This window comes from Danio aesculapii, chromosome 10 (genome assembly GCF_903798145.1).
Source record: "Danio aesculapii chromosome 10, fDanAes4.1, whole genome shotgun sequence".
In the NCBI taxonomy this organism is placed as follows: domain Eukaryota; kingdom Metazoa; phylum Chordata; class Actinopteri; order Cypriniformes; family Danionidae; genus Danio; species Danio aesculapii.
Window position 1 is genome coordinate 13411827 of NC_079444.1, and position 27500 is coordinate 13439326.

At 36.8% G+C, this 27500-nt stretch overlaps 1 protein-coding gene across 1 annotated transcript; it reads right to left on the reverse strand.

Moving 5' to 3' along the window:
- Positions 1-1873: 1873 nt before the first annotated feature.
- st8sia4 (ST8 alpha-N-acetyl-neuraminide alpha-2,8-sialyltransferase 4) lies at positions 1874-27500 on the reverse strand. The gene is made up of 5 exons (XM_056466691.1): positions 27300-27500; positions 10649-10774; positions 9946-10203; positions 7367-7660; positions 1874-4048 (listed from the first exon to the last, which is right to left on the reverse strand). The coding sequence occupies exons 1-5, from the start codon at positions 27413-27415 to the stop codon at positions 3766-3768; spliced, it is 1077 nt and encodes a 358-aa protein (XP_056322666.1). The 5' UTR covers positions 27416-27500; the 3' UTR covers positions 1874-3765.

Here is a 27500-nt window from a genome sequence, read left to right on the forward strand (position 1 = left end):
TCTATTTACAGTGAAAGTGGGGAGATGTTGACTTTGACTGGGGATGTTGTTGGACGGTGGAAGGAATATTTTGAAGACCTCCTCAATCCCCCTTACACACCTTCCATTGCAGAATGGTGGACTCACCCATCACCCAGGCTTTTTTTCATACGAGCATACGACATACTCATTTCCCAGGTTGAAAGCTCCACAGTAGCAAAGCAGCAGGGGTGGATGAGAAACATCTTATGTATCTCAGACCTATGGATGTTGTGGGGCTGACACGCCTCCACAACAATGAGTAGAGGTCGAGGACAGTTAATTTTGACTAGGCAACTGGGGTTGGTGGTTCCTATTTTTTAGAAGGGGGACCAGAGGGTGTTCCAATCCAATCCTTGTTCCAATAAGGGGAATCACACTCCTTAGCTTCTATGGAAAAGTCTATGCCAGGGTACTTTAGTGTACTTGGAGAGAGCACTCAACTGTGCCCCTTGCGGCATCCTGTGGGGGGTGCTCTGAGAGTACAGGGTCGGATGCGCCCTGTTAAGGGCTGTCTGGTCTCGGTATGAATATAGCAGGAGTTTCATTGCATTACTGCAGTGTTCAGTATTACATGAACCTTCAGAAATTGTTCTAATATGATTTGCTGTTTGATATGACATTTATTATTATTATTGTCAAGAATGAAATAATAATAATAATAATAATAATAATAATAATAATAATAATAATAATAATTACAGTCACTTTTTACTAAAATGGGTCAGAAATCAACTTCCATGTGTTGGATTATATTTGCAGTAATATGAGCTTATATAAAACAATGCATGTACAGCATGTCTATCATATATACTTTTACAGTGGCAGAGCAATCTAAAATTTCAACAAATTCACAAGACCAGATGATTTTATTTTTGTAAAATGTATTTTCTCATAAATCTGACATCTCAAAAGTACAGCATAAAAAGAGTATAACAAATATAAATCAAATTAAAAAGCACATAGAAAAAACATTCTGCACCTCTGCAAAAGTACAAAATACATTGCAACATAAATAAAAGAAAAACACTGAGAAGATCTATCCTCAAATACAAATGAATGACGGCATTGCATGTGGCCTTTCATAAAAAAAAAAACACTGCAAATGCAGCAACAAAATTAGCTCATCTTCTAAGATCTATTTTAAGATGAATAAATTAAATCTACTTGATTGACCTGTTTAAAAATGTTTTGCTAGTAATGTATCCTTAAACCGAGTAGACCAGTGATGAATCATATAATGTCACATAAGGAATTTGGCACATTATTACTTTTAAGTAACACGCCAGATACTCCAACACATTTGAGTGAAATGACTAGTTTGATACACACATACAGTATCAATGATAGAGTGAGTCAGTTTGTCAAATGTTGATTTATATACCTGTCCATGATATTTTTTGCATCGCGATCCTCCACCCCGCCCCCTTTCGCAAACCCGCTCACGAAAACTACACACTTAGGCCCCTTTTACACGAATACGTCTTAGTTTTAAACAGCCGTTTTAGAATAAAAACGATCCACGTCCACACTGGCGTTTATCAAGAATGTACCAGTGAATCACATCTTACTATATTTGTTAAAAATGATATTTTATTAATCTTGTGTCTATCTAATGACTCTTCTGTCTTTTGAATCTATAAGTTAGCGTGGTTCCAGGCTGGTTTCCAGCCATTTCCAGCCTGGTCTTAGCTGGTCAGGCTGGAAAATGACCCGCTAAAACCAGCTTGACCAGCCTAGCCAGGTCCAGCTTAAATCAGGCTTTTTAAATTTTAGCTAGATTTAGCTGGTCATTTTCCAGTATGACCTGCTAAGACCAGGTTGGAAATGGCTGGAAACCAGCCTAGGAATGGCCAAAACCCCTCTGGTTTTTTTATTTTTCAGCAGTGTAGAGCCTTTAAAAACTAGCCCGTATAGCTGTCTGCTTTTAAAAAATAGCCTAGATTTTTGTTTAAACCTTGCCTAGACTGCATCTGCTGTTAAAAACCAACCTAGAGCACCATCTGCTGTTAAAAACAGTTGAGTGCTGTCTGTTAGCCTTGAACGCCACCTGCTGTTAGAAACCATCCTAAAGCTGTTAGTCTAGAGCACCATATGCCATTTAAAACTATCCTAGAGCGCTGTCTGCTGTCAAAAACTAGCACAGAGTGACATCTGCTGTTAAAAAAATAGCCTAGATCTCTGTCTGCTGTTAAAACCTAGCCTAGATCTCTGTCTGCTGTTAAAGGCTAGCCTAAATCAACATCTACTGTTAAAACTAGCCTAGAGTGCCTTCTGCTGTTAAACAAACGATCCTAGAGTATTTAAAAACTAGCCTATAGCGCTGTCTACTTTTAAAAAGTAGTCTAGATTGCCATCTGTTTTTAAAACCTAGCCTAGACTGCATCTGCTGTTAAAAACCAGCCTAAAGCCCCGTTTTCTGTTAAAAACTAGGCTACAGCACCTTTTGCTGTTAGTACAGATGTCTGAAACTATTTTTCACCACAGCTCTTCATGTCACTCGATCATTGATAGCATATGACATTTTTTTATCATGTAAAAATGTATACTGGTGTTATTGTGGATGGTATGATATGGCACACCCCTAACAGGAACTACAATGAAGTAAGGGTAAACAGATTAAATGCAGCTTACATCATTTCAGAGTTCCTAGAAACTATGCAAATGCAGTCAGAAAAATATGTGTGGCGAAATTAGGTCTCTGGAAAACAGGCCTACTGGCTAGTAAGTTCCTATAATTATTTCATGTAACTACCCAGTGTGAAAGCCCCTATTTTGAAAGTTTACTACCACAGTAACAGTGCTGTACCCTTTTCTAAACGTGTGAAAACAAATAAAACCACAGTCTCTCAGTGTCTTTGGCATTTTTTGGCAAGATAAATTCACCAAACAGAACTGTTTATCTGTCAGTAGATGATTCAGTAGACGATTCACATCTAAAACATTGCACTTTGTCTACAGTTTTCAGTTTCAAGGCACGTTGTTTGTCCAAACGTCTGATTTCTGAGTCTTCTGTTCACAGTAAAGGTGCAGTGTAGAGTTGAGTCAGTAAATGTGGCATTGTCCATCGCCGATCACCGATAGACGTCACGATGCTGAGCCGGCATCGCGATCCTCCACCCCGCCCCCTTTCGCAAACCCGCTCACGAAAACTACACACTTAGGCCTCGTTTACACGAATACGTCTTAGTTTTAAACAGCCGTTTTAGAACAAAAACAATCCACGTCCACACTGGCGTTTATCAAGGATGTACCGCTGAATCACGTCTTACTATATTTGTTAAATGTGATATTTAATTAATCTTGTGTCTATCTAATGACTCTTCGGTCTTTTGAATCTATAAGTTAAGGTGTCACAGCGTCAGTACACTGCTTCAATCTTTCAAATTCACGCTTGTAATTTTAGCGAAAACCTCAGATACTGTTGATTGGTTCCTGTTTCCTGGTTCATGCCAGAGTCCCGCGGAAAAAGTGATTGACAGGTCGTAATTTGTGTGTAACTTATCTGTATTTATTTATGATTTGGTTATGGGTAACACAAAGACCATGCGGGTCAGGTAGTTGAAACGGTAGGCTACAAATAATTAATTCATTATGAATTAATTAATTATTCATGAATAATCAATTCACAGACGCCTACGACGACGATGTCATCGTCCATCGCAACGTTTCACATTAGACATCATACGATGCCAAATTGGTCGACATTGCCCAACCTTAGCGCAGTGTCCATCCATGAGCAGCAGGTTAAGTTGATGTGCATTTAGATGTCGTGAGTTTCAGTGCCCCCTTGCTGTGCAGTCTTTGCAACGTTTTAAATTCCAGTGGCATGCGGTGAGGACCCGCTTTGGAAAAATATCGATATTTCAGTCCATCAAAGTAATGATATTTAACAGGATTTCCGCTGGCGTCTTTAGGAAAAGGCCAGAATCCATACAGGTAGATCTCGTCACAGAAGCGTGTAGCCATCGTGTACATCAATAATCCAGTAGTGGGTCGTTTGATATTGATTTTATTTGTAATCCAGAACCTGAGAAATAAACACAAATGATTTAGATTTATCCACAGGCATTAAACATTTTTACAGTATTTTGGCTTGAATGTTGTAGCTTTTAGGATATTTAAAAAATGTACTAACCAAAAAGGTATATATGTATGCACTGTTTATCAATTATATATGAAATACTGTATTTTATACAGATAGATAGTATATATCATTGTTATTTTGGAATTATTGAGATTTATTTTTAGATTTTCTGTATTCGTCAAAATTGTCAAATTTTTACTATTGTTTGCTCTAATAATCCTTACATATAAATAGCACTTTTCTGGAAACTCAAAGCGCTTTTTGGGCAGGAATCTCCTCATCCACCACCAGTGTGCAGCATCCACCTGGATGACGTGACGGCAGCCATATTGCGCCAGACTGCACACCACTACAGAGAGTCAGGACCTCGGTTTAACGTCTCATCCGAAAGACAGTGCTCACTGAGCAGTATAGAGTCCCCTTCACTATACTGGGGCGTTACGACCCACAGGTTGGTTGAGTGTTCCTGCTGGTCTCACTAACACCACTTCCAGCAGCAACCTAACTTTCCCATGCAGTCTCTTATCCAGGTACTGATTTAGCTCCAGTGCTTAGCTTCAATGGACCATGTGAGAGTTGCAGAAAGCTAGCTGCCCGTTTTGTTTGTATCTGTTTTTTTTTATTAAACTATATACAGTTGAAGTCAGAATTATTAGCCCCCTGTTTATTTCTTCCCCCAATTTCTGTGTAATGGAGAGATTTTTTCAACACATTTCTAAACATAATAGTTTCAATAACTAATTTCTAATAACTGATTTATTTTTACAGTAAATAATATTTGACTAGATATTTTTATATTTGTCAAGACACTTCTCTTTACAGCTTAAAGTGACATTTAAAGGCTTAACTATGTTAATTGGGTTAACTAGGCAGGATAGGGTAATTAGGCAAGTTATTGTGTAATGTTATTGTATGGTTTGTTCTGTAGACTAATGAAATAAAATACTTTACAATAAATAACAATATTAAAGGGGCTAATACATTTGACCTGAAAATGTTTTTTTTTTAATTAATAACTGTTTTTTTGTAGCCGAAACTAAAACAAACAAGACTTTCTCCAGAAGAAAAAATATTATTAGACATACTGTGAAAATTTCCTTGCTCAGATAAACATCATTTGGAAAATATTAAAAAATGTAAAAAATTGTTAAAATAATAATTCTGACTTCAACTATACATATATATATATATATATATATATATATATATATATATATATATATATATATATATATATATATATATATATATATATATATATATATATATATATACACACACACACTTTTTCAAATAGAAAGTGCTGTTTAATGAAGATTTAAAAGAGAATACTTTTAAGAACTTTTTTTAAGACAATTTTTTTTTGTCTAAGCCATGAGGACTGTAGATAATTTTCATTCATCTATTCATTTTCTTTTCGGCTTAGTCCCTTTATTAATCTGGGGTCGCTACAGCGGAATGAACCGCCAACTTATCCAGCATATGTTTTATGCAGCAGATGCCCTTCCAGCCACAACCCATCTCTGGGAAACATCCATACACACTCATTCACACACACATACACTATGGACAATTTAGACAACCCAATTCACCTGTACCGCATGTCTTTGGACTGTGAGGGAAACCGGAGCACCCGGAGGAAACCCACGCGAACGCAGGGAGAACATGCAAACTCCACACAGAAACGCCAACTGACCCAGCCGAGGCTCGAACCAGCGGCCTTCTTGCTGTGAGGCGACAGCACTACCTACAGTGCCACTGCGTCGCCCGACTGTAGATAATATTTTACTCGTTATTATGGCTCTGTTAAACATCATATGTGAAACATCTGAAATATTTACATACTGTATATATGCAATATTTTCTGATGACATTTTAATTACAGTTCTGCACTCTGTATTCTTCAATTCAAACTGAACCCTCAACACTGTTAAAACAATGCTGGGTTTCACACAATCAATTTGTGTTGGGACAACATGACAGAATTAAAGGTGCTGTATGTAAGTTTTTGACTCTTCTAAAGTTTAAAAATACCATAATATGTTTGCAGATATTTAAGAAACATGTTAAGTAAACATTCTTATTTATTTGAAAAACAATTCTGAAGTCAGATATTCTGATTTGAAAATGTGCAATACGTGCCAGAAAGACTGTCTTTGTTTTGGTCCCTTGAACCCGCCTAAGATTAGCCAATTATATTTGAGCACCCCAAGTTGCCTTTGTGGAAAACTGAGTATTTCATTCATTCAGTCAGAAAGGCTTTTAAAGTATGCATCCACAATCGAAATGCGACCTCCGATAGACAGTGGGAGACTCCAAATGAGATTCAGAGTTCCACATGAGGTTGTTATTAATTATCAAATTATATTAATACTACGAGCATAAACATTAGGTAAGCAGGTTGCATTGTAACCCTGTGTCTTAACAACATGTGATGACATTTGCAGTGATAATTAATTTGGCTGTTTGCACCAGACGAAACACGACAGAAATTTAAATACAGCCATTCAGAAGCACAGAATACTGCACTCACTGCACCCCAACGAAATGGTAAGCTTTATAATCTAATTAATACGTCTTATTATACTATTAAACCTCTTTAACATTATTAAATGTACATGCTGAATCACTGATATGTGTTGGCTTGCACTGAGTCACAGTTTTAAAGTTCAATTTCAAACGCTTTATTTTATTTTCAAGGTCTGAGGTGAACTATCTGCTGCTGCTTTCAGTAGTATGACAATCATGTAAAAAGGCATTCAAACTCACATTATTAGCGTTTAACCCTGAATAAAGCACATGAGGTCTACCTAATCAGTTTATCCTGTTGTTCAGCTGCAAGAAACAGAAGCTGTTTCTAAAATATATATTTCAGGTGTTGGTTAAAACTTCTTTTAATACAAAAAAATCCTTCTATCCTGTGCCATTGCTTTTATTTAGAACACGCTTTAAATCAGCCTTTAGGCTCGATAGTTAGGCACACTGCTGTTGGTGTCATCAGTCTGGGAACCTGCGCTTGTGTGTGTTTTCAACCAGGCGTGCAATACCTAGTTCAACCACTAGATGTGAAACTTACATACGGCATCTTTAAGTTAACTTATAAATTTTTTACAAATTTAAGTGGATTGAACATTAAACAATTAAGTTGTCCCCCAAAAAACTCAAGAATTGTGTTGTTGCAGCTCATTTTAAAGAAGTAGTTTAATTCAATTTAGTTCAAATTCCAAACGTCATTTTTTGAGTCTAAATTATTGAACTCACCCTCGCACAGCGTGGATTAGGCGGAGTGAAGGGTAGGCTGTGCGCACTTTCAGCTTGTGTTTAAGGATGAGCTCATTGACCGTGTCCACATGCTTCATGCCACCCTTCACCATGAAGGCAGGAATCCAGAGCACACTGTCATTCAGCTGCCGCAAGCGCTGGATGAGATTCTCCTGCTGGGTTTCCTCCTGCAGACCCCCGTACAGCCGCTGGATTACAGACGGGTTCATCGTTGTGAAGTCTGACCGCAAACCCACATCATCTTCAAAACCCTCCAGAGGAGCCAGGTTACATCTGCTCACCAATCAAAGAAAGGGTAAATGTCAAAACGATGATACGTCTCTTGTTAAATGGGACGTATTAAGCAAAAATTACTTTTATAAGGGGTTTAAACACAGTGTGGCAACATTGTGTGAATACAGCCAGCTTTCTAATAGTAAAAATCAATTAATTAAATTTTTTATAATCACACTTCACAAAAACAGTTTGCAGAAACACTTTGATTAACATTCTCCTTTGTACATCATTAGGACAATCTCATTAGGATAGACCACACTGAGGCCCCGTTTACACTAATACATTTTAGTTTTAAAGCACATAAGTTTTGCTACAGTTACGGCATCCGTCCACACTACACCGGAGTTTCCGACCGCCGAAAATGGAGCTGTTTGAAAACACAGAAGAGGCCGTTTTCGTTTTAAACGTTGCTGCTCCGTGTTAGTGTGGATGAGGAAAAACGAAGACATCTGAAAACAGAGGTGTGGCTGCAGACAGTCTTATTGGGGCTCTTTCCTCAATATTAAGTAACCAATACAACGTTCAGTCTTGCATCCTCTCCTTGTAAGTTCAGACTTCGCAAGTTTGATATGGAAAACAAACTCCCGAGGACACATTGGGTAAATCTTCAAAGGGAACAGTGTACTTTATAACCTCATTCACATCATCCTGGCTACGTTGTTTCACTTTCTTAACAATAAAATTAAAACGTGTTTTTAATTTTGATATTAACTTACACACAGCAGAAATGTTGAGGCGTCGTGTAGCTACATATTTATATGACCGTCATCTTCACTGCATGCAAATTTATAACAAAACTGAGCCTATAACATTACTGCCTCCTTTCGTTTTCATTGAAAAATACATACCCTTTTTTTTTAATTCAATAATGGCCATTATAAAAGTATAATGTACAATAAGTTTATACACTATAGTAAATAACTGCAAGCAATCAGTCAAATGTGCAGCATCAGTGTACGTGGTTACATAAATCAATATATTTCAAGCGAGAATATTCATTCATTCATTCATTTTCTTTACGGCTTAATCCCTTTATTAATCTGGGGTCACCACAGCAGAATAAACCACCAACTTATCCAGCACGTTTTTACGCAGCGGATGCCCTTCCAGCCGCAACCCATCTCTGGGAAACATCCACACAAACTCATTCAAACTCATAAACTACGGACAATTTAGACAACCCAATTCACCTGTACCGCATGTCTTTGGACTGTAGGGGAAACCAGAGCACCCGGAGGAAACCCACCCGAACACAGAGAGTACATGCAAACTCCACACAGAAACGCCAACTGACCCAGCCCAGGCTCGAACTAGCGATCTTCTTGCTGTGAGGCAACAGCACTACCTACTGCGCCACTGCGTCGTCCAAGTGAGAATATAGTTATTTTAAAGTCAAATCGGCAGTTTATGTATAAGGATAGTGCGTCTTTAAAAATGTTGGAAGCTCTGGGCGGTCAGCAGCAAAGCCACCGTGCCGCCCTTGTGTGTTTTTTCTCTTTATTTTTTACTAAAATTGTTTGTATTCATTGTATATTTACATTCCTCTTGTAGTGTTTTTATTATTTGTGTGCACCCCGAGTCTGAGATTAACATAATTTCAATTGTCTGTATGTCTGTACAATAAAGCTGACTTTGACTTTACTTTGGATAAAAAAAATGTCAAATTTCCTGACTTTCAACGTCTGGACTAAACATTTCTAAAAATTTCATGATATTCCAGAAACTATTTGACTCGTGGGAACCCTGCTCTTTGTTTGTTTGTTTGTTTGTTTGTTTGTTCGTTTCTTGTAATACAGAAAAGAGAAGAAGTGGTTGAGCGCAATCTTGAGTCATGAAACTTTGGTTTTAGCATAAACACAAGTGCAGCTTTAAACTGTTTTGGTGCTAAAGGGTTTGCGCTTTCTGTGGTTGATGTTCAGATTCAGGTCCTCATTCTCCCAAATTTCATAACCTTCAGCAAAACTCAAAAGATTCAGCAGAATGTACAAGGCATGTACAGTACAAAGCATCTAAATCCCTCAGAGCTATCATCAAATCGTCACCTTGGAATTATAAGGTATCTGCATTCTGAATGATTTTGAGATAATTGAGCTTCAAAGTTTTTGCATTCCATATAGCAAACAGTATGTGTGTAACATTTGTTTTTTTAAATCAAAAGTCTTAAAATCTAAACAACTTATAAAAAACATCCCATAATGTAAATAAGTTTGACAAAAATGTCAGATAGAACCTTATAATTCTAAGGTGATGAAATAGCATACAAGCTAAGGGAGGCACATTACCGTATAACGAAACTATGGTTGTCAATCTCCTTTCCACATCCGCTCTTCAGGAGAATGCCTGAATTTCCCACCACTGCACATGTCTTGAATGTCTTGTTCTTCAGAGGAGAGACTTCAGGAAGTAAACTGTGGAGAGTTTGAGATACGCTGAATGTCCTGCGTCTGTCCAGAACGTAGCGGATGGTGTCGCCCGGCTTAAAACTGCTCTTGATAACCGACACGTCTCTCTCTGCATCCAAGTAGCGGAGTACGTCTTTCCTGTCCATGTGAAAGATGTAAAAAAAGGAATCAATTACAGGCTAATACTGACACTTCACATTAGTTTACAAAGCTACCAGCATGCCAATGCTAACCGAAACAATGTCAAAAAGATGTTTCTTTCTTTTTGTCATCATTACAAAATCTCTCCAGATCTAGAACAGACTTTGGTCCAGTTCGATGTTCTCCAGGATTTCGTTTTACTTGGTTTCTGGAATTGTTCTACACTGGACTTGAACCCCGGTCTGCTCCTCTCCACATACCAAGTCAGACACTGTTTATGCTGAGCTACTGAGCAAACCAGTCTCACTGAAAAAGCCTTTCATATGAAGATAAGTACCATCCCGTAGCGTTTGTTTACACAGAAAATGAGCCATATGTAGCCCTAGGCACATTTTTCCCAATTAAGCCAGTGTTGCCTTTATTTATAGTTCCGGTTACTCACCTTATTATAGACACAAGGGTGGCATTAATCTTCCATCCTACTCCCAAGTCAAGATCATTCAAGACATTGCCGAAAGGTTTCTCAGAGCCATTGGCCATCAGTCTGGTAGTACTTGGCTCCAAGTTCCTGTTGAAATGAAAGGCAGTTAATCGGTAGAATTTATCTTCATTGTTGAAATATTAAAATACTTTGCATTGTAGCAAGCTTGGTGGTTTGACAATATACTGTATTGTGACAAAGAACACAGATAATAATTATTACCACTTCATACTAGGCTTCTGCCGATATCAAGTTGTTGCGATTTTATTATCAAGGTATTATCACGATACTGACCTAAGCTGCAAAAAAGGTTACTTCAACATCTATAATTACCACAATACACTTAGTGTATTGCTTTACTGTATTTTCATGTTCAGGGTAAATTAATGTTTTAAAAAAAATACATTTACATTTCAAAAGCATGATAATGTATAACAGGTAACACTTTACAATAAAGTTTCATTAGTAAATGTTAATGCATTGACATCAGCAGTGAGAAATAACCATATTAGATGTATATGTTAAAGATAATTTTTAAACACGCCTGATTTTTATTAGTTAGGAATTTTATTCATTTGTTCATTTTTCTTGGGCTTAGTCCCTTTACTCTTCAGGAGTTACCCCAGTGGAATGAACCGCCAACTTATCCAGCAAATGTTTTACACAGTGGATGCCTTTCCAGGTGCAGTCCAGTACTGGAAAACAATCATACACACTCATTCACTACGGCCAGTTTAGTTTATTTAATTCACCTATATCGCATGTCTTTGGACTGTGGGGGAGACCAAAGCACCCATTGGAAACCCACACAAACACAGGGAGAACATGCAAACTCCACACAGAAATACCAACTGACCCATCCAGGATTCGAACCAGCAACCTACTTGCTGTGATGCAACAGTGCTAACCACTGAGCCACCATGCTGGCCCTTTATGAACTTTATATTCAATGAAACCATTACGACCCGATTTTAATCCAATAGGCATTAATTAAAGATTAACATCAGCTAAAATTAATAAACTTCTTCTTTGGCTTCTTTGGACTCTACAGGCTTACACACACACACACACACACACACACACACACACACACACGCAAACACACACACACACACACACACACACACACACACACACATACACACACACACACACACACACACATACACAGCTACAGATAGACAATCATTACCTAGCCCTGCATGGTGTGCTTTCAGCTACTGGAGTGGGTAGGCGGGTCTGTGACCAGTACTTTTCAGTTGCAAGACAAGATGGCTGCCGCCCTCATCGGACTATATCCACATCCCCTGTTCCCATCCCCTGTTGCAGTGTTATGTCTATGTGTTTATGTGCTTGATTGCTGGGGCTTTTTTTTTCTCCCGGATCTCACACTGACCTAATTCAAGGACAAGGTGAGAGGGAGTTTTTTCGCCTCTCTCTCTCCAAAAGTATCTTACTTCCTTTTTTCTAAATGCAACCTCCTGTCGACCTGTCTTCCCCTGAAATGTGGTGTATGGTCAGAGGGTCCAATTTCACTACATGACAGTTTATTTGACGACATGGAAGTGTATGTGACAAATAGAGGCCTGATTGATTGATTGATTGATTAAAATGTTTTCGTAGTTGACATTTCATTGACTTTAGTTAAATGAACTGATATTACAAATAGAGCCTAAAGGCCGTCACACACCGGATGCGGCGCAACACAGCACGCACATGACAGTTGAAAGTATCGCACACCAGACGCGCACATTCGCATGCTATTTTAAACAAAACTAATCAGATGGCGCTCTGTGGTGCGGCAGAAAAATGAATAGTGTCCTTAGTCGTGGCTGGGCGTGGACAGCCGGCGACTTGCAGCGCCGGTGTGTGTACTCTGATAGAAACCTATGTTTAAAATTCTGAAATGTATGCCATTGCGTGGCGCTAAAAAAAAAATGTTTAAAGGGGCTAATAATTTTGACCTTAAAATGGTACATAAAAAATTTTAAACTGCTTTTATTCTTACCGAAATATAACAAATAAGACTTTCTCCAGAAGAAAAAATATTATCAGACATACTGTGAAAATTTCCTTGCTCTGTTAAACCATTTAGGAAATGTTTAAAATAGAAAAATTATTCAAAGGGGGCTATTAATTCTGACTTCAACTGTATGTATATATGGGTGGCACATTTATTAAAACACTGTTAGGACACCTACATTTCACTATTGAATGAAAATTGGTTATTTTTGTGTTCGTTCTTCTGGTTAAAAAAAGAAATTCTGAAGCAACATCACAGCCATGAGGTAAATGTGGAAATTCTGCGCAGTAAATGGTCACCAGTACACAGAGAAGTCACTGGGTTTTCAGTGTTTCTGCACATTAATTCATGAAAAATGTTTGATCCAATCATCGCACGCTTCTATTTTATGTACATTATTATGCATGAGAAAGTTTCATCTGACGTCTGTCAATACATAAATATCCATGGTAATTTAAATATTGTAATGTGTGATTGGGGTGCCACGGTGGCTTAGTGGTTAGTACTGTTGCCTCATAGGAAGAAGGTTGTTGGTCAAGGCAGGGCCAATTGGCAAGGCAAGGCACGGCTAGTTGGCATTTCTGTGTGGAGTTTGCATGTTTTCCCTGTGTTTGTGTTAGTTTGAGTGGATGTGTGAATGAGTGTGTATTGGTGTTTCACAGTACTGGGTTGTAGCTGGAAGGGCATCCGCTTCATAAAACATATGCTGGAATAGTTGGCGGTTCATTCCACTGTGGCGACCTCTGCAATAGAGACTAAGCTGAATGATGTATGATCACATTGAATTATTGAATATCGGCATATGTCTGCTTTGTACACTGTGACTTCTAAAAGTATCAGTGTTCCCACACAGGTACACATTGGAGATCAAAATTGGAGAATAACCCACAATTTAGTCAATTTCGAGGTCACTTTCTATTTGAAGAAATCCTAAAAGGAGTAAAAGAGCCGGTTTTGCGCATATATTTTTGTAGTCAAATGAACCGCATTATGAACTATATCAGGTTATTTTGAAAAGAAAATACAAAGAATGTTAACAAATGTGTGTGCACATTTCGCTGTCAGTTACGCCACAGCTTGTAGTGAAGTTGTTGTTTGTGGTTGCTGCCAAACTTCCGGTCTGAGACTGTTGGCCTGGTACATCTATTCTGAAACTGTTTTACATAGATGGTGTTGATTTCTGTAAAACTAAATTTTCATGGCACATACCTAAATAAGCATTTAATTCCTTAATCAGTTCTTTTCAGCTTAAACTTCAAATGCCAAATATATATACACAGATTGGTATTTAAATGGTGGTCTTGGACAATTTTTGCATGAACACAATTGGATAGGTCATATAAAGTCTATATAAACAGCTGGAGCAATATATTAGATCTGTGTATCCATCTTAAAAGTGACTAATATGCAAAGTAATGGCAATGCATTGCATTTCTTCAGTGACAGCTTGCGCAGTTTGTATTTAAATTCAAATTCATATTTAATTAGTCTCATGCACAGTACGATGTGCAGTATATACAATCACTGGCCACTTTGTTAGGTACACCTTTCCAGCTGCTCGTTAACGCAATTCATAATCATTCAATCACATGGTAGCAACTCAATGTATTTATTATCTGCTGCAGGTCAAACCGAGCCTCAGAATGGGGAAGAAAGGTGTTTTAAGTGACTGAACGTGGCATGGGTTTGTTGGTGCCAGACGAGCTGGTCTGAGTATTTCAAAAACTGCTGATTTATTGGGGAAAATCCAAGTAGATCAGCAGAACCATCTCTAGGGTTTACAGAAAATGGTCCAAAAAAGAGAGGTCAGAGGAGAATGGCCAGACTGGTAACTTAAAAAACAACTCATTACAACCGAGGTATGCAGAAGAGCATCTCTGAGAGGCACAACACGTCCAACCTTGAGGCGGATGGGCTACAGCAGCAGAAGACCACACCAGGTGTCACTAGTGTCAGCTGTCGTGCTTAGAATCGGAAACTGAGGCTACAATTCGCACAGGCTTACCAAAATTGGACAATTTAAGATTGGAAAAACGTTGCCTGATCTGATGAGTCTCGATTTCTGCTGCAACATTCAACTGCTAGTGTCAGAATTTGGCATCAACAACATGAAAGCATAGATCCATCCTGCCTTGTATCAGTGGTCCAGGCTGCTGGTGGTGGTGTAATGGTGTGGGGATATTTTCTTGGCACACTTTGGGTCCATTAGTACCAATTGAGCATTGCATCAACGCCACAGCCTACCTGAGTATTCTTGCTGACCATGTCCATCCCTTTATGACCACAGTGCACTCATCTTCTGATGGCTACTTCCAGCAGGATAATGCGCCGTGTCATAAAACTGGTTTGTCATTCTCAGACTGGTTTCTTGAAAATGACAATGAGTTCACTGTACTCAAATGGCCACCACAGTCACCATATCTCAATCCAATAGAGCACCTTTGGGATGTGGTGGAATGGGAGATTATGGATGTGCAGCCAACAAATCTGCAGCAACTGCGTGATGCTATCGTGTCAATATGGACCAAAATCTCTGAGAAATATTTCCAGTACTTTGTTGAATCTATGCCACAAAGGATTAAGGCAGTTCTGAAGGCAAAAGGGGGTCCTGGCAATAGTAAGGTGTACCTAATAAAGCTTCACAGTAAGAAATGCAGGGTTCCACACTATTTATTTATGTTGTCCCAACACATATTGATTATGTTAACTTAACACTTTTAACAAATTTATGTGAATTGAACATTAAAAAATTAAGTTGTCCCAATGAAATTTTAAGAATTGTGTTGTTTCAGCTCATTTTAAAAAAGTAGTTTGAACGAGCAAAAAATAATAATAATTTTTGAGTGTGGTGATATACATATACATATATATACAGGGGCGTAGCAACTGGGGGGGATGGGGGGATACGTCCCCCTCACTTTTAGAGACAGACCATTTAGAAACAGGTGATTAATAATTATATGAACGTATGATCTCATACAGCCGTCCCCCCCAACTTTTAAAATGTCCGCTACGCCCCTGAATATATATATATATATATATAATAAAAACACAGACACTTAAAATACACTGAAAAAAGTTATTCATTGAATTTACAATTTTTTAAGGAAATTGTTTGCAAATAATTTATATTGGCTGAATTTAAACAAACAAATTAAGTTGAATATTACTACATTTAATTAGTTTGTTTAAATTCAGCTCATATAAATTGTTTGCAACCACTTAAATGGGTAAATCAAATGAATCTTTTTTTTTTTTAGTGTAGAAGTTATAACCATAAAAATAAGAACAAATATGTATCATTTAAAACTTTAGAGATGAAGAATATAGCTATAGAAAATAGAACAAGGTCTAAAATATAAAAAGATTTGCTATACAAACAAACAGAAAACACAGAAGTGTTTCTAACATTTTTATGAAATATGTTTTCTAAAAGAACTGCTTTTAGTTTTACTATATATATTTCTAACTCCAGTATTACGCTTTTGTAAAGCAAGTGTTTGTAATTATATATAAAAATAAATAGTTTTTTTAGTCATACTAACTAATGTGACTTCCTGAGTCACGGTTTGCAACAGTGCATTTATTTGGGTTTCACAGCTCTGGGAAACATTATGAGCAAATGATGATTAAAAATTGTATGTTAAACGTGTGCAACATAAATGTATGTTAAACAATCCTTCTGTATGCAAATTGCACCGAACTTGCTGGTTTTGCTGCTCAGACGCAAACCACTCAATTGTTTTAGCTCTAAAAGTTTAAGGGGAAATAATTTACCAAGAGTCAAATTTATTCCTAATATCTCAAGTGCACTTTTCATTTTCACTCTTGCATTAATAAGTGCTTTTATGTAGCTTTTAGTTGCAATTTAAATACTTCTCGTGTCCAATTTTGAGGAAGTTCAGCCTTCAATCTCACATTGTCAGAAAATGTCACCCTGGAGTATTTATAGTTTTTTGACACTTTCTCCATTCAAAACTCTAAAAAGCAGACATATGAGCAATGGATCAAAAAATCGAGAAATTACAAAATGGAAGAAATAACGTATTGCTTTAGACTCCAGATGAATATACACTGTATTAAGCAAGATGGAACCCAAATCTAAGAATTATATCTAACTTTAAACATACAACATAGATTTAGTAAACAACCAGGAAACATCTACCAACCCCTCTCCACCAACATCCCCCCCCTTTTTTTCCAACTCAACACAATATTGTTTTAAAATAACACTGTGTAAATGTCTTTCTTTTACCCCCCCACCAATCTTTTCATTATCTATCTTTATCCTTATTGACTATCTCTGATGTATGCAACATAGGCTCATTTTAAAAACCAAGCCCTATATACATTTCTGAAATCGTGAATTATGTAGCTAGAATGTTGAATGGCTGCATTTCATCTTTAAAACGAACGCTACGGGCCGGTTTGTTGTCGTTCCTTTTCGTGCTAGCAGCGAATTGTTTACGGTATGGACAACTTTCTCACTGTTACCAGTTTGCCCAGTAGCTCGCCATGTACATCGCAGATGCAAAGAAGAACTATTCCAGAAGCATAGCCGGCCCTCCCTATAAGCGAACTAAGCGGCTGCTTAGGGCCCCGCCACCACAAGGGGCCCCCCACAACCCACTACTGGTGCGAGCCGTTTCCTTGCTGAAATTGTTTATTTGCATTTTACAAATTATATTCATTGGCAGTGCTTTAGTACTTAAATATTTATAAATTTTCACTGAAAAGGAAAAAAAATCACAATTTTATCAAAGTTGAAAGATTCATGTGAAGGTCATGTGATCACCAGGAAGCTCGCACCATCTCATTTCTCATATGCGTTCTGTGTTCTCGCGGTTTGAGTTTGTTCTTCCAAGGTAAGCTGCAAGATCGACTGGTCACCACAAAAACGCGAACCCATGCCCGGACACAGCCATGACCTTTGCTTCATTGCCTGCCCCATTTATGTGCCTGATTTATATTGGAAATTGGACCGGGAAAATGAAGCAAAACTAAAGCTATTCTTCAGGCGTAGAAAAACTGAGGGTAAAAAATGAGACGAAAAGAAACAAGCACAAAATCATTTTTAGCATCGCTTTTAATTGCTAATGATGATGTTGAAGACATAAACTAGTAGCAAATTTATTGAAAATAGGCACTTACAAATTAATAAAAGCTGTCTACTTATATGAAATATTTTATTTTTTCTTGGTTTTACAGACCCATTTAAAAAAAAATATTCATATTTTGCACACTTGTAATATTTTTTGCTGAGACATGTTTATGAAAGTGATGTCCTAATTGAATTAATCATAGTTTAATATAAGCTCTGGATCCTACATCTCAAATGTAAAGAACAGGGAAGGAGACTCAATGGAATAATATAGTTTGTGTTTGGGTATTAACATTAACCCAGTATTTGTTGCTTCCCTTTTTCTTATGTTTTGTATATTAATATTTTTCATATTTATATTATTTGCTTAGGGCAGTAGGTAGTGCTGTCGCCTCACCGCAAGAAGGTCACTGGTTCGAGCCTCGGCTAGGTCACTTGGCGTTTCTGTGTGGAGTTTGCATGTTCTCCCAGCGTTTGTGTGGGTTTCCTCCATGTGCTCTGGTTTCCCCCCACAGTTCAAAGACATGCGGTACAGGTGAATTGGGTAGGCTAAATTATCAATAGTGTATGCGAATTATACATAGTGTGTGCGAATGAGTGCGTATGGGTTTCCCAGTGGTGGGTTGCACCTGGAAGGGTATCCGCTGCGTAAAACATGTGCTGGATAAGTTGGCGGTTCATTCCGCTGTGGCAACCCCAGATTAATAAAGGGACTAAGCCGAAAAGAAAATGAATGAATGAATGAATGAATATTATTTGCTTATTGAATTTATTATTTATGGATCGATCTTTGCATTAATGTTAACTTTTTTTGTTTGTTTGTTTGTTTTTTGAGTTTTTATTGAGTTCAGAATGTATATTTTATTATTATAAGGAAAATATAATAGAAAGTAATGCATTTTCACTTTTGGTTAATTATTGTATTGTGACGATTCATTGCAGGAATGTAGGGTTTTTGCTTTTGTATTTATAAAAAAAAACTCAACCTAGAGACTTTTATAGAATCTTCAAACTGTTTGCTATATTAATAGAATATGTTTTAAACACTGGACGCAAAGTAGGATCACTGGTCCCTTAATTAAAAATTGTTTAATTCTTCATTTATGAAGCTGCTAGTTGACAAAAACAGTGCTGTTTTAAAATGTCCAAATCATTCAAACAGATATTAAGTAGAAGAAATCAGGCTTTACTTTTCTGTTTCAGAGATTGTATCTAATAAGCAGTATAATCAACACAATCTCGCGGCAATTCGTAACTTTTTGATTTAATGGCTAATTCGTACGAATTCGTACAATCTAATTCATACAATTTAGTACGATTTGCTCATCCGCCAATGACGGTTGGGTTTAGGGGTGGGGTTAGGTGCCACGCCTCCTTTTTAAAATCGTACAATTTCGTACGACTGAACTCATACGAATTCGTACGAATTACCCACTAAACTGTCAAAACGTAAAATACTTACGTTTTCTCGTGAGATCAGGCTGGTATAATCATTGTGGACCGGTTTGCAATGGTAATACTCCACTATTAAGAGCAAGGTAGGGGACCAAATTTATTCTGCTTAGGGCCCCCAAATGTACAGGGCTGGCCCTGTCCAGAAAGCAGGTAAGACAAAAACAGAAGCCAAAAAATTAAATAAACAAGTAAATAACAGGGTGAGAATGTGGTAAAATCAGAAAACGAGATAAAATGAGGTGAGGGCTCCTTTTTTCTGTATTGCTTTTTAAAACACTGTTGGTTGGGTTTAGGGAAGTGGGTGGGCGCTGGTCAATCGGTGCTTTTGAAAACACTATTGGTTGGTTTTAGGGAATGAGGTTGGTGGGTCAGTCAATTGGTGGGTAAGCCTCTGTTAGATTCGTGAAAACCAAATTGAAAAAATACCTCCTGGGACATATTTGGCGCTCTCAGTTTTCAGAATGAGCCTGGGTTATGTCTGATTTTATGTTACGTTCTAATAAAAAAAAGAGTTAAAAACAACTTTTAAAAGAAATACAAATTTTAGATGTGTGTAATGTGTGTAATGTAGCAGTTGGTGAATGTAAAAAGTCTTCAAACAATAAATGAAGTTATGGCTTCCAAAATAAAACTGATTCTGAACTGTCAGTATTTCTAGTATTACCGCACACACGCATGCAAGGTTGCAACAAATTTGCATAATGGAAGTCTATAATTTTCACTTGCTATTTACAAACAACTTCTGCTTTGATAGACCAGGCAAGACGTTTGGTTCATGTTGCTGCAAAGTCAAAGAGATACTGAATTTCTGCTGGGTTTTGTAACGTGATCCTTAATTTATGGCATTGTGGATTATAACTTTGTATATTGTATCTTTTGCATTTGCCTTTACTTTTCCTGTCATCTTTATTTGTTTCCAATTTTGTAGTGTTATTTTAGTATCATAGATATTAGCACATCAGTTTCAAGTTCTCATGAAGTGTATTTATAGCACTTAGCAGTACAGTTTTGTTTAATCAGTGTTTTTGTAAGAAAGTGTCACACATGTTGCAGAGAATTTGCAGCGAAAATCCCCTTTTGGAACTTTTATTCGTTAGCCTGTACTCCCTTGTCCATTATTAAACCTTTATATTGCATAATAGGATTTGATGACTTGTTTCTGAAAATCTTTACATATTTTTAAACCAAAATTCATTTACTTGAGAAGCAACGGTGTGAAGCTAAGCATAGTTTATATCCTATTAAAAAAAAAATTTGTTGTTGTTGTATTAATAATCTGAATTTATATACAATTTTAAGACGACATCTAATATCTTCACTTCGTTTGTACAATATCTACATTTAAAAATATTTACATATTTGTACCTAAAAACACAATTTTGCTAAAATATAAGCATAATATTAAAATATGAAAATACATTTCATTACCTCTTTAAGCTACTTTCATTTTTAAAGGTGGCATTTAATAAACATCTGTATATTTCTAGGCATACACTCCATATTTCTAAAAAGCATTGGTTCATGCAATTGAATGAATTTGTCTTTTCACACTAAATGCACACTAAATAACTGTGATCATATAATGGCTATACTGTTATCAGAAATATCACTGATACTGCAATAAAATTCTGGCATCGGTATCAGCGAGTATTTGAAATGATAATAAACACTCAGATAGTATTATTTTTAATGAGACGCATGCAATAGTTATGCCACAAGCAACCACCACTGTTCAGAGCAACAAAATAGAAATTAAAATGCACTACCAATATATATATAAGCAATTCCAGTGTTATGAATGTGACATTTGCTGTAAAAACTCAAAACATTAATTCACATAGAAAGTATATTTTAACATTATATTAATGCAATGCTTATATTTTCCCAAACAATTAAACACAGAGTTATGGGATTACAAAAATATCAATCTGTAAACATATTTTATATTTTAAATGAGGAAGATGCGTTACATAACATGCGTTATAGATATGACAAAAAAAGTCTTTGAGTTTACAGTCTACAAAGAAATTCTGTGAATTAAACCGCTCAACCCCAAAAAAATAATGCTAATCAAAAGGATAAAAGTCGGCTCACTATAGAACAAACATGATTGATTTAATTTTATTTGACATTTTTGTATTTATGAGGGAAAAGCTTCGTTATGGATGTGGATGTGACACTTTTCCGTTATGGATGTGACAGATGTGAAATTATATATATATATATATATATATATATATATATATATATATATATATATATATATATATATATATACACACTGTTTTTTATATATACAGTTAGACTTTAGAACTAAAATATATTTTTTACATCTTGTAGTGTTTGATTTGTGGCTGCTTTTGAAGATCTTTTTCAGTTTATAGCAGTAAATAACAACCCAGGCTCATTATGGATATGTACCCCTGTATATATTTCTGGAGAGTGTGAAATACATCGTAGGAGGTATGTTTTTTTTTGTAGTTTTTGTTTTTTCAAATACACTAGAGGTCGCTGTGTACGCTATTTCAGATCTCAAATTTCTCTCGCAAGTGCCACCTGCTCTTCTCCCATAAATCCAACATGAGGCCACTGTCGACTGACTGACTGAAGACACAATCCAGAAAAAGAAAAGCCCTCGCTTGATTTTTACCGCATTTTCAGACCTTACCACATTCTCACCCTGTTATTTACTTGTTTATATAATTTTTTGCCTATTGTTTTTATTTTACCTGCTTTCTGGAATCGTTCTTCACCAAACTCGGACCCTGTCATTGTGGTCAACTCTGCTCTGCGTCTCAAGTCCGTCGACGTACGTGGTAAGCTACTAGGCAAACTGGTAACAGCGGAAAAGCCGTCCACACGGTGGTAAGCAGCGAGCTGGTAGCGCGAAACGGAACAGAGACCATCAGCAGCGTCATACCGCCCCGTAGCATTCAATTTAAAAACAAAATGCAGCCATACATACCTCTGGCTACATAATTCGTGCTCTCCAGAAATGTTTAGAGGGGTACGTATTTACAATGAGCCTGCTTTGGTAAATAATATTCATTCATTTTTTTGGCTTAGTCCCTTTATTAATCTGTGGTCGCCATAGTGGAATGAACTGCCAACTTATCTAGCACATGTTTTACGCAGCGGATGCCCTTCCAGCTGCAACCCATCCTTAGGAAACATCCATACACACTCAAACACTATGGACAATTTAGCTTACCCAATTCACCTATACTGCATTTCTTTTGGTCCGTGGGGGAAAACGGAAACCGCTCGAATCAGCGACTGCTGTGAGGGGACAGCACCTACCTACTGCGCCACAGCAATTCGTAACTTTTTGATTTGGTGGCTAATTTGTATGAATTTCTCATCAATCTCATTATTTACAATCTCATTCATACAATTTAGTATGATTTGCTCATTTCCCAATGACGGTTGAGTTTAGAGGCGGGGTTTGGTGCCACACCTCCTTTTAAAAACCCTACATTTTTGTATGACTAAATTCATCCAAATTAGCCACTTAACTGACAAACTGTGAAATAGTTATGTTTCCTCGTGAGATCAGGCTGGTATGTCTGATATGTCTTAAAAATTCTCACAAAAGACTCACTGAATGTTTCTTTTAAGGATAAGTCTTAAGCACACCATAAAATAATAACATCTATTCACACAATGCTAGTAGCTGTATACACAAATACACACCCAGGTTTCAGATCTGCACTCGGTACCTGAGTCCAGGTATCGAAATCTGTATTGGTAAAATAAAAAAGGGATATCAGTACTCTCTGTTTGTCCTCAAGTTTCAACTGTAGAAATGTTTCTCTCAGTTGTTTGTGTGCAGAGCTCAGAAAAAGGAAGTGCAGAGGATGTGGCCATCCGGCTGACCGAATATGAATTTGAATATGAATATGACTGACAGATCTACACAGAATTAGCACTGACTCATAACCCATGTGCATCAGTTGTTGCCTATTTGAGTATTTTGTAATCAGATTTGGCAACATTCTCATAATGGCTGCAACAGCTTTGTTGTTGCAAAAAAAAATAAGGCAGACAGTCTGTCACTTGCAATGTTGTTCCTCATTATAATTTCATCGCTAAATATAACTAGCACAGCTATTGTGTTTAACTTGGGGTGTTGTTGGGTGATTTTGTCAGACAGCATTTTGTTTGTAAAACTCAATTTTAGCATAAGATGAGCAGAAAAGGGCCACACTGTCTGATAACAGAAACAAAAAATGTAAATGAGAACAGTTTTTAGAATCCATTTGGCTGTATTAAAAGACAAATAGGCTGAAATACAAAGAGATAATACCATGCAATGATGTGATGAATATGCTAATTAGAGCATGACATCATCTAACGTAATTAAGTGACTTATTTCTGGTGCCAATTCGTAACTTTTTTACGAATTAAGAGGCTTATTCATATAAATTTGTACGATCTCATTCATACAATTAAGTATGATTTGCTCATCTCCCAATGATGGTTGGGTTTAGGGGCGGGTTTTGGTGGCACATTTCCTTTTAAAAATCTGCTGCGTCCAATATCGCCTACTACTTGAGTACCCTGCAGGCACAGGACGTCAACGATGTCATATTGACGTTGTACCCTAACATTCCCCAACATCATGGGGACATTGGATTTTGTTTGCAAATGAAATCTTGTTGACGTCAGAACCCAACGTCAGGCCGACGTCAATGTCCAATGTCCAACAAAAAAATCAACCAAATATTAACATTTAATCATGTTACACCTTGACGTTGTGTGGACGTTACCACGATGACATCTATCAGACATTGGATTTTGGTCACTTTCGAACACAACATAAAATCAACCAGATATCAACTTAATTTGACGTCATTATTGGACGTCACAATAACGTTGTCCTTAGAAGCTGGCTAGACACTGAATATTAGTCACCTGACGTGATGACCTAAATCTAACCTAATATTAATTGGGCCACGAAACCCCCCTGTCACGAAATCCCCCTGAGGCGTTTTCACACCTCTAGTTTGGAAAAAGTCAGGAAAGTGGGTGTGTCTGGCTCTGTTTAGGTGGGAGTGTCTGGGGAGGGAAAGAGGGAAGGTTTTGCATAAAAATTGGAGTTTCCGTTTGGGCAAAACAAACACACAGACGCAAAGAAGAAAGACAGTGACTGTGTTTACATGGACATCATTAATCTAATTACTTGCCAAATAATTATTTTGTCGAATCTAACTTCGGTTTAACACTTTCAATTTCATTCAGGAACATTTAATGCGTGCCCCCGTGACAAATGAGATATTTGATGCAAGTAACTGCTGAAAGTGTAGTTTTAATTTAATTTTGAATGTTTAATACTGCACGCCGTATGGGAGAAAAAACCCTCCGGATTTCTCGGTAGCTTAGATGCACTAAGTAGGTAACGTAGCGTCAGAAAGTCGTGTGTGTATAGACTATCCTATCACAAAATCCAGCGAAAATTCTACACAATGGTAATAGTTTAATTAAGGTGTTTACATGTTTACACTCGGAGAGCAGCATTTACAGCAGATCTTTCAGTCCATAATATTGTAGTGATATTAACGTACTGTAAACTCATTCATTCAATCATTCATTCATTTTATTTTCAGCTTAGTCCCTTTATTAATCCGGGGTCGCTACAGCGGAATGAACCGCCAACTTATCCAGCACATGTTTTACACAGTGGATGCCCTTCCAGCTGTTACCAATCTTTGGAAAACATCCATACACACTCATTCACACACATACACTACGGACAATTTAGCCTACCCAATTCACCTGTACCTCATGTCTTTGGACTGTGGGGGAAACCTGAGCACCCAGAGGAAACCCACGTGAACACAGGGAGAACATGCAAACTCCACACAGAAATGCTAACTGACCCAGCCGGGGCTCGAACCAGCGTCCTTCTTGCTGTGAGGTGATTGTGCTACCCACTGCGCCACTGTGCTGCCCCGACTCGCAAATATCAAAAATCTATATAGAAATATAGTATTAAATAGTAATATTCTTCTGGACCATTTCTATTTAGGGAACAAATATTGTTTTTTATTCTGTACACTGTAAAAAATGCTGGGTACCACACAATTTGTGTTGGAACAACATGAAGGAATTAAGTTAGCTTATTAGCTTTTACAAATTTAAGTCTATTGAACATAAAACAATTAAGTTGTCCCTAAAAAACTTAAAGAATTGTGTTGTTTCAGCTCATTTTAAATAAGTAGTTTGAACAAACAGCAAACTATTTTTTTCTGTTCACTGTAAAAAATGCTGGGTTCCACACAATTGATTTGTGTTGGGACAACATGAAGGAATTAAGTTAATTTATTACTTTTTACCGATTTAAGTGGATTGAACATAAAACAATTCAGTTGTCCTAAAAATGTATCAGTAAAGTTCAGCTCATTTGAACAAACAGCGAACGTAATTTTTGGAGTGTATTTACAGTAAGTCTCAAGGTACTGTAATGCGTTTAGCTACGATAAGTATTATGATACTGTAATGTATTTAATAAAGCATCATAGAAGTAAATTCTTCTTTAAATTGCAAATGAGCAAGCGGTCCCTGCAAATGAAAAAATAAAGCCTTTAACACACATCATATCAATTCGAAACCTGACAGGAGGCTCAACATCAGATGAAGTTGACATTTAGGTTGAGGTTTTTCATTTTTGCACTTCTGTTTTCAAATCATGCGCGAGTCTGCAGAAGTATAAAGGAAACCACATCAGATGAGCAGAAGCTGTCTGCTGTCCTCACACTTACCCGACAACACATAACTGTCTTATGTTCACACACACACACACACACACACACACACACACACACACGCACACACACACACACACACACGCACACACCCACACACACACACACACACACACACACACACACACACATTCACAGGCACAAACGTCACCACTAAATCAAAAACAAAGTAACCTCTATTTCGAAATGAAATGTGTCTTATCACAAGCTGTTTTGGCTCTGAACTAAAATCCATGAGCTTCTCTGTTATTGAAAACTTAAAAAGGCCCCAATGTTGTAAAGTGAAACAAATTATGAGCATGTATGAACTTGACCACATTTTTTTCGCTTCCTGGAACAAAACAAGCGTAAGTTGTTCAGTGAGTTAGCTAAATTCACCTGAGCGAAGTGAACTAGATGAGTGTCTCAAACGTGCTTCTGAGAAAACATTTGAGCAGGATGTTTGACTAATGTTGACACGTTTCGTTTTTAGATGTTATGATAAAAGATTTACTGAACCAAAGACACATTTATCAATGACAGGAAAGTTAAAGTATAATGATGCAAAAAAAAGTGAAAAAATATGAAAGTATGAAGTGTGTGTGTACTTTAATGTTTTAAAAATGTACAGTCAAATAAAAATTAAATATTAATTTACATTTATATTAAATACAATTGCTCTCTTGGCCTGCTTACATAGGATTTAAGTTTAAATTAGATAACTTGATTACATAATAATTACATAATTATAATAATTACTTTAAATAATTACTTAAAATATGGTTTAAGCTAATATATATATATATATATATATATATATATATATATATATATATATATATATATATATATATATATATATATATATATATATAAAACACTTGTTTAATATTATAAGCACTTAAGAGCTAATCGTTAGACATGGTTTTATTTATTTCTCTATATTAATTACCATACATTGCTTCTAAATACACCATTCAGACATAAAGTACAATTAAGTGTTTATTTATTTATTTTATTTTATTATTATTATTATTATTTTGCAATGGGATGTAAGCTACATTTCTACTGAAACAAAGAAAGACGGCATGAATCAATCTTAATTTAATTGAGTTGGGGCAGCAGACACGTCAGTTTAAGTTTACGAGAGGACGCGTGCTACACAAATGAATGAATAAATACACATAAACGAAGTCTAGTGAAGAAACACACAAGTATCGACCATCATTAAATCTCGACGCGGATCAGATTTCTGGCTATATTAACAACAGAAGAAGAAGGGCTCCTTACCATGTCAGACTAGTTTTCTGGTGCACTTCGTTTCTGCCAATGTCTGTCGTCTTGTAAAACAATATAAGCAGAACGCTAATGGCGCAAACCGTCCAGTGTTTGCGTGTGAGCCGCATTTCGCGCGTTTATCTTGATAATTTGTTTAGAAACGATAAGAAAATGAACATCATCCATCTCATATGAACACAAGAACCACCGCCT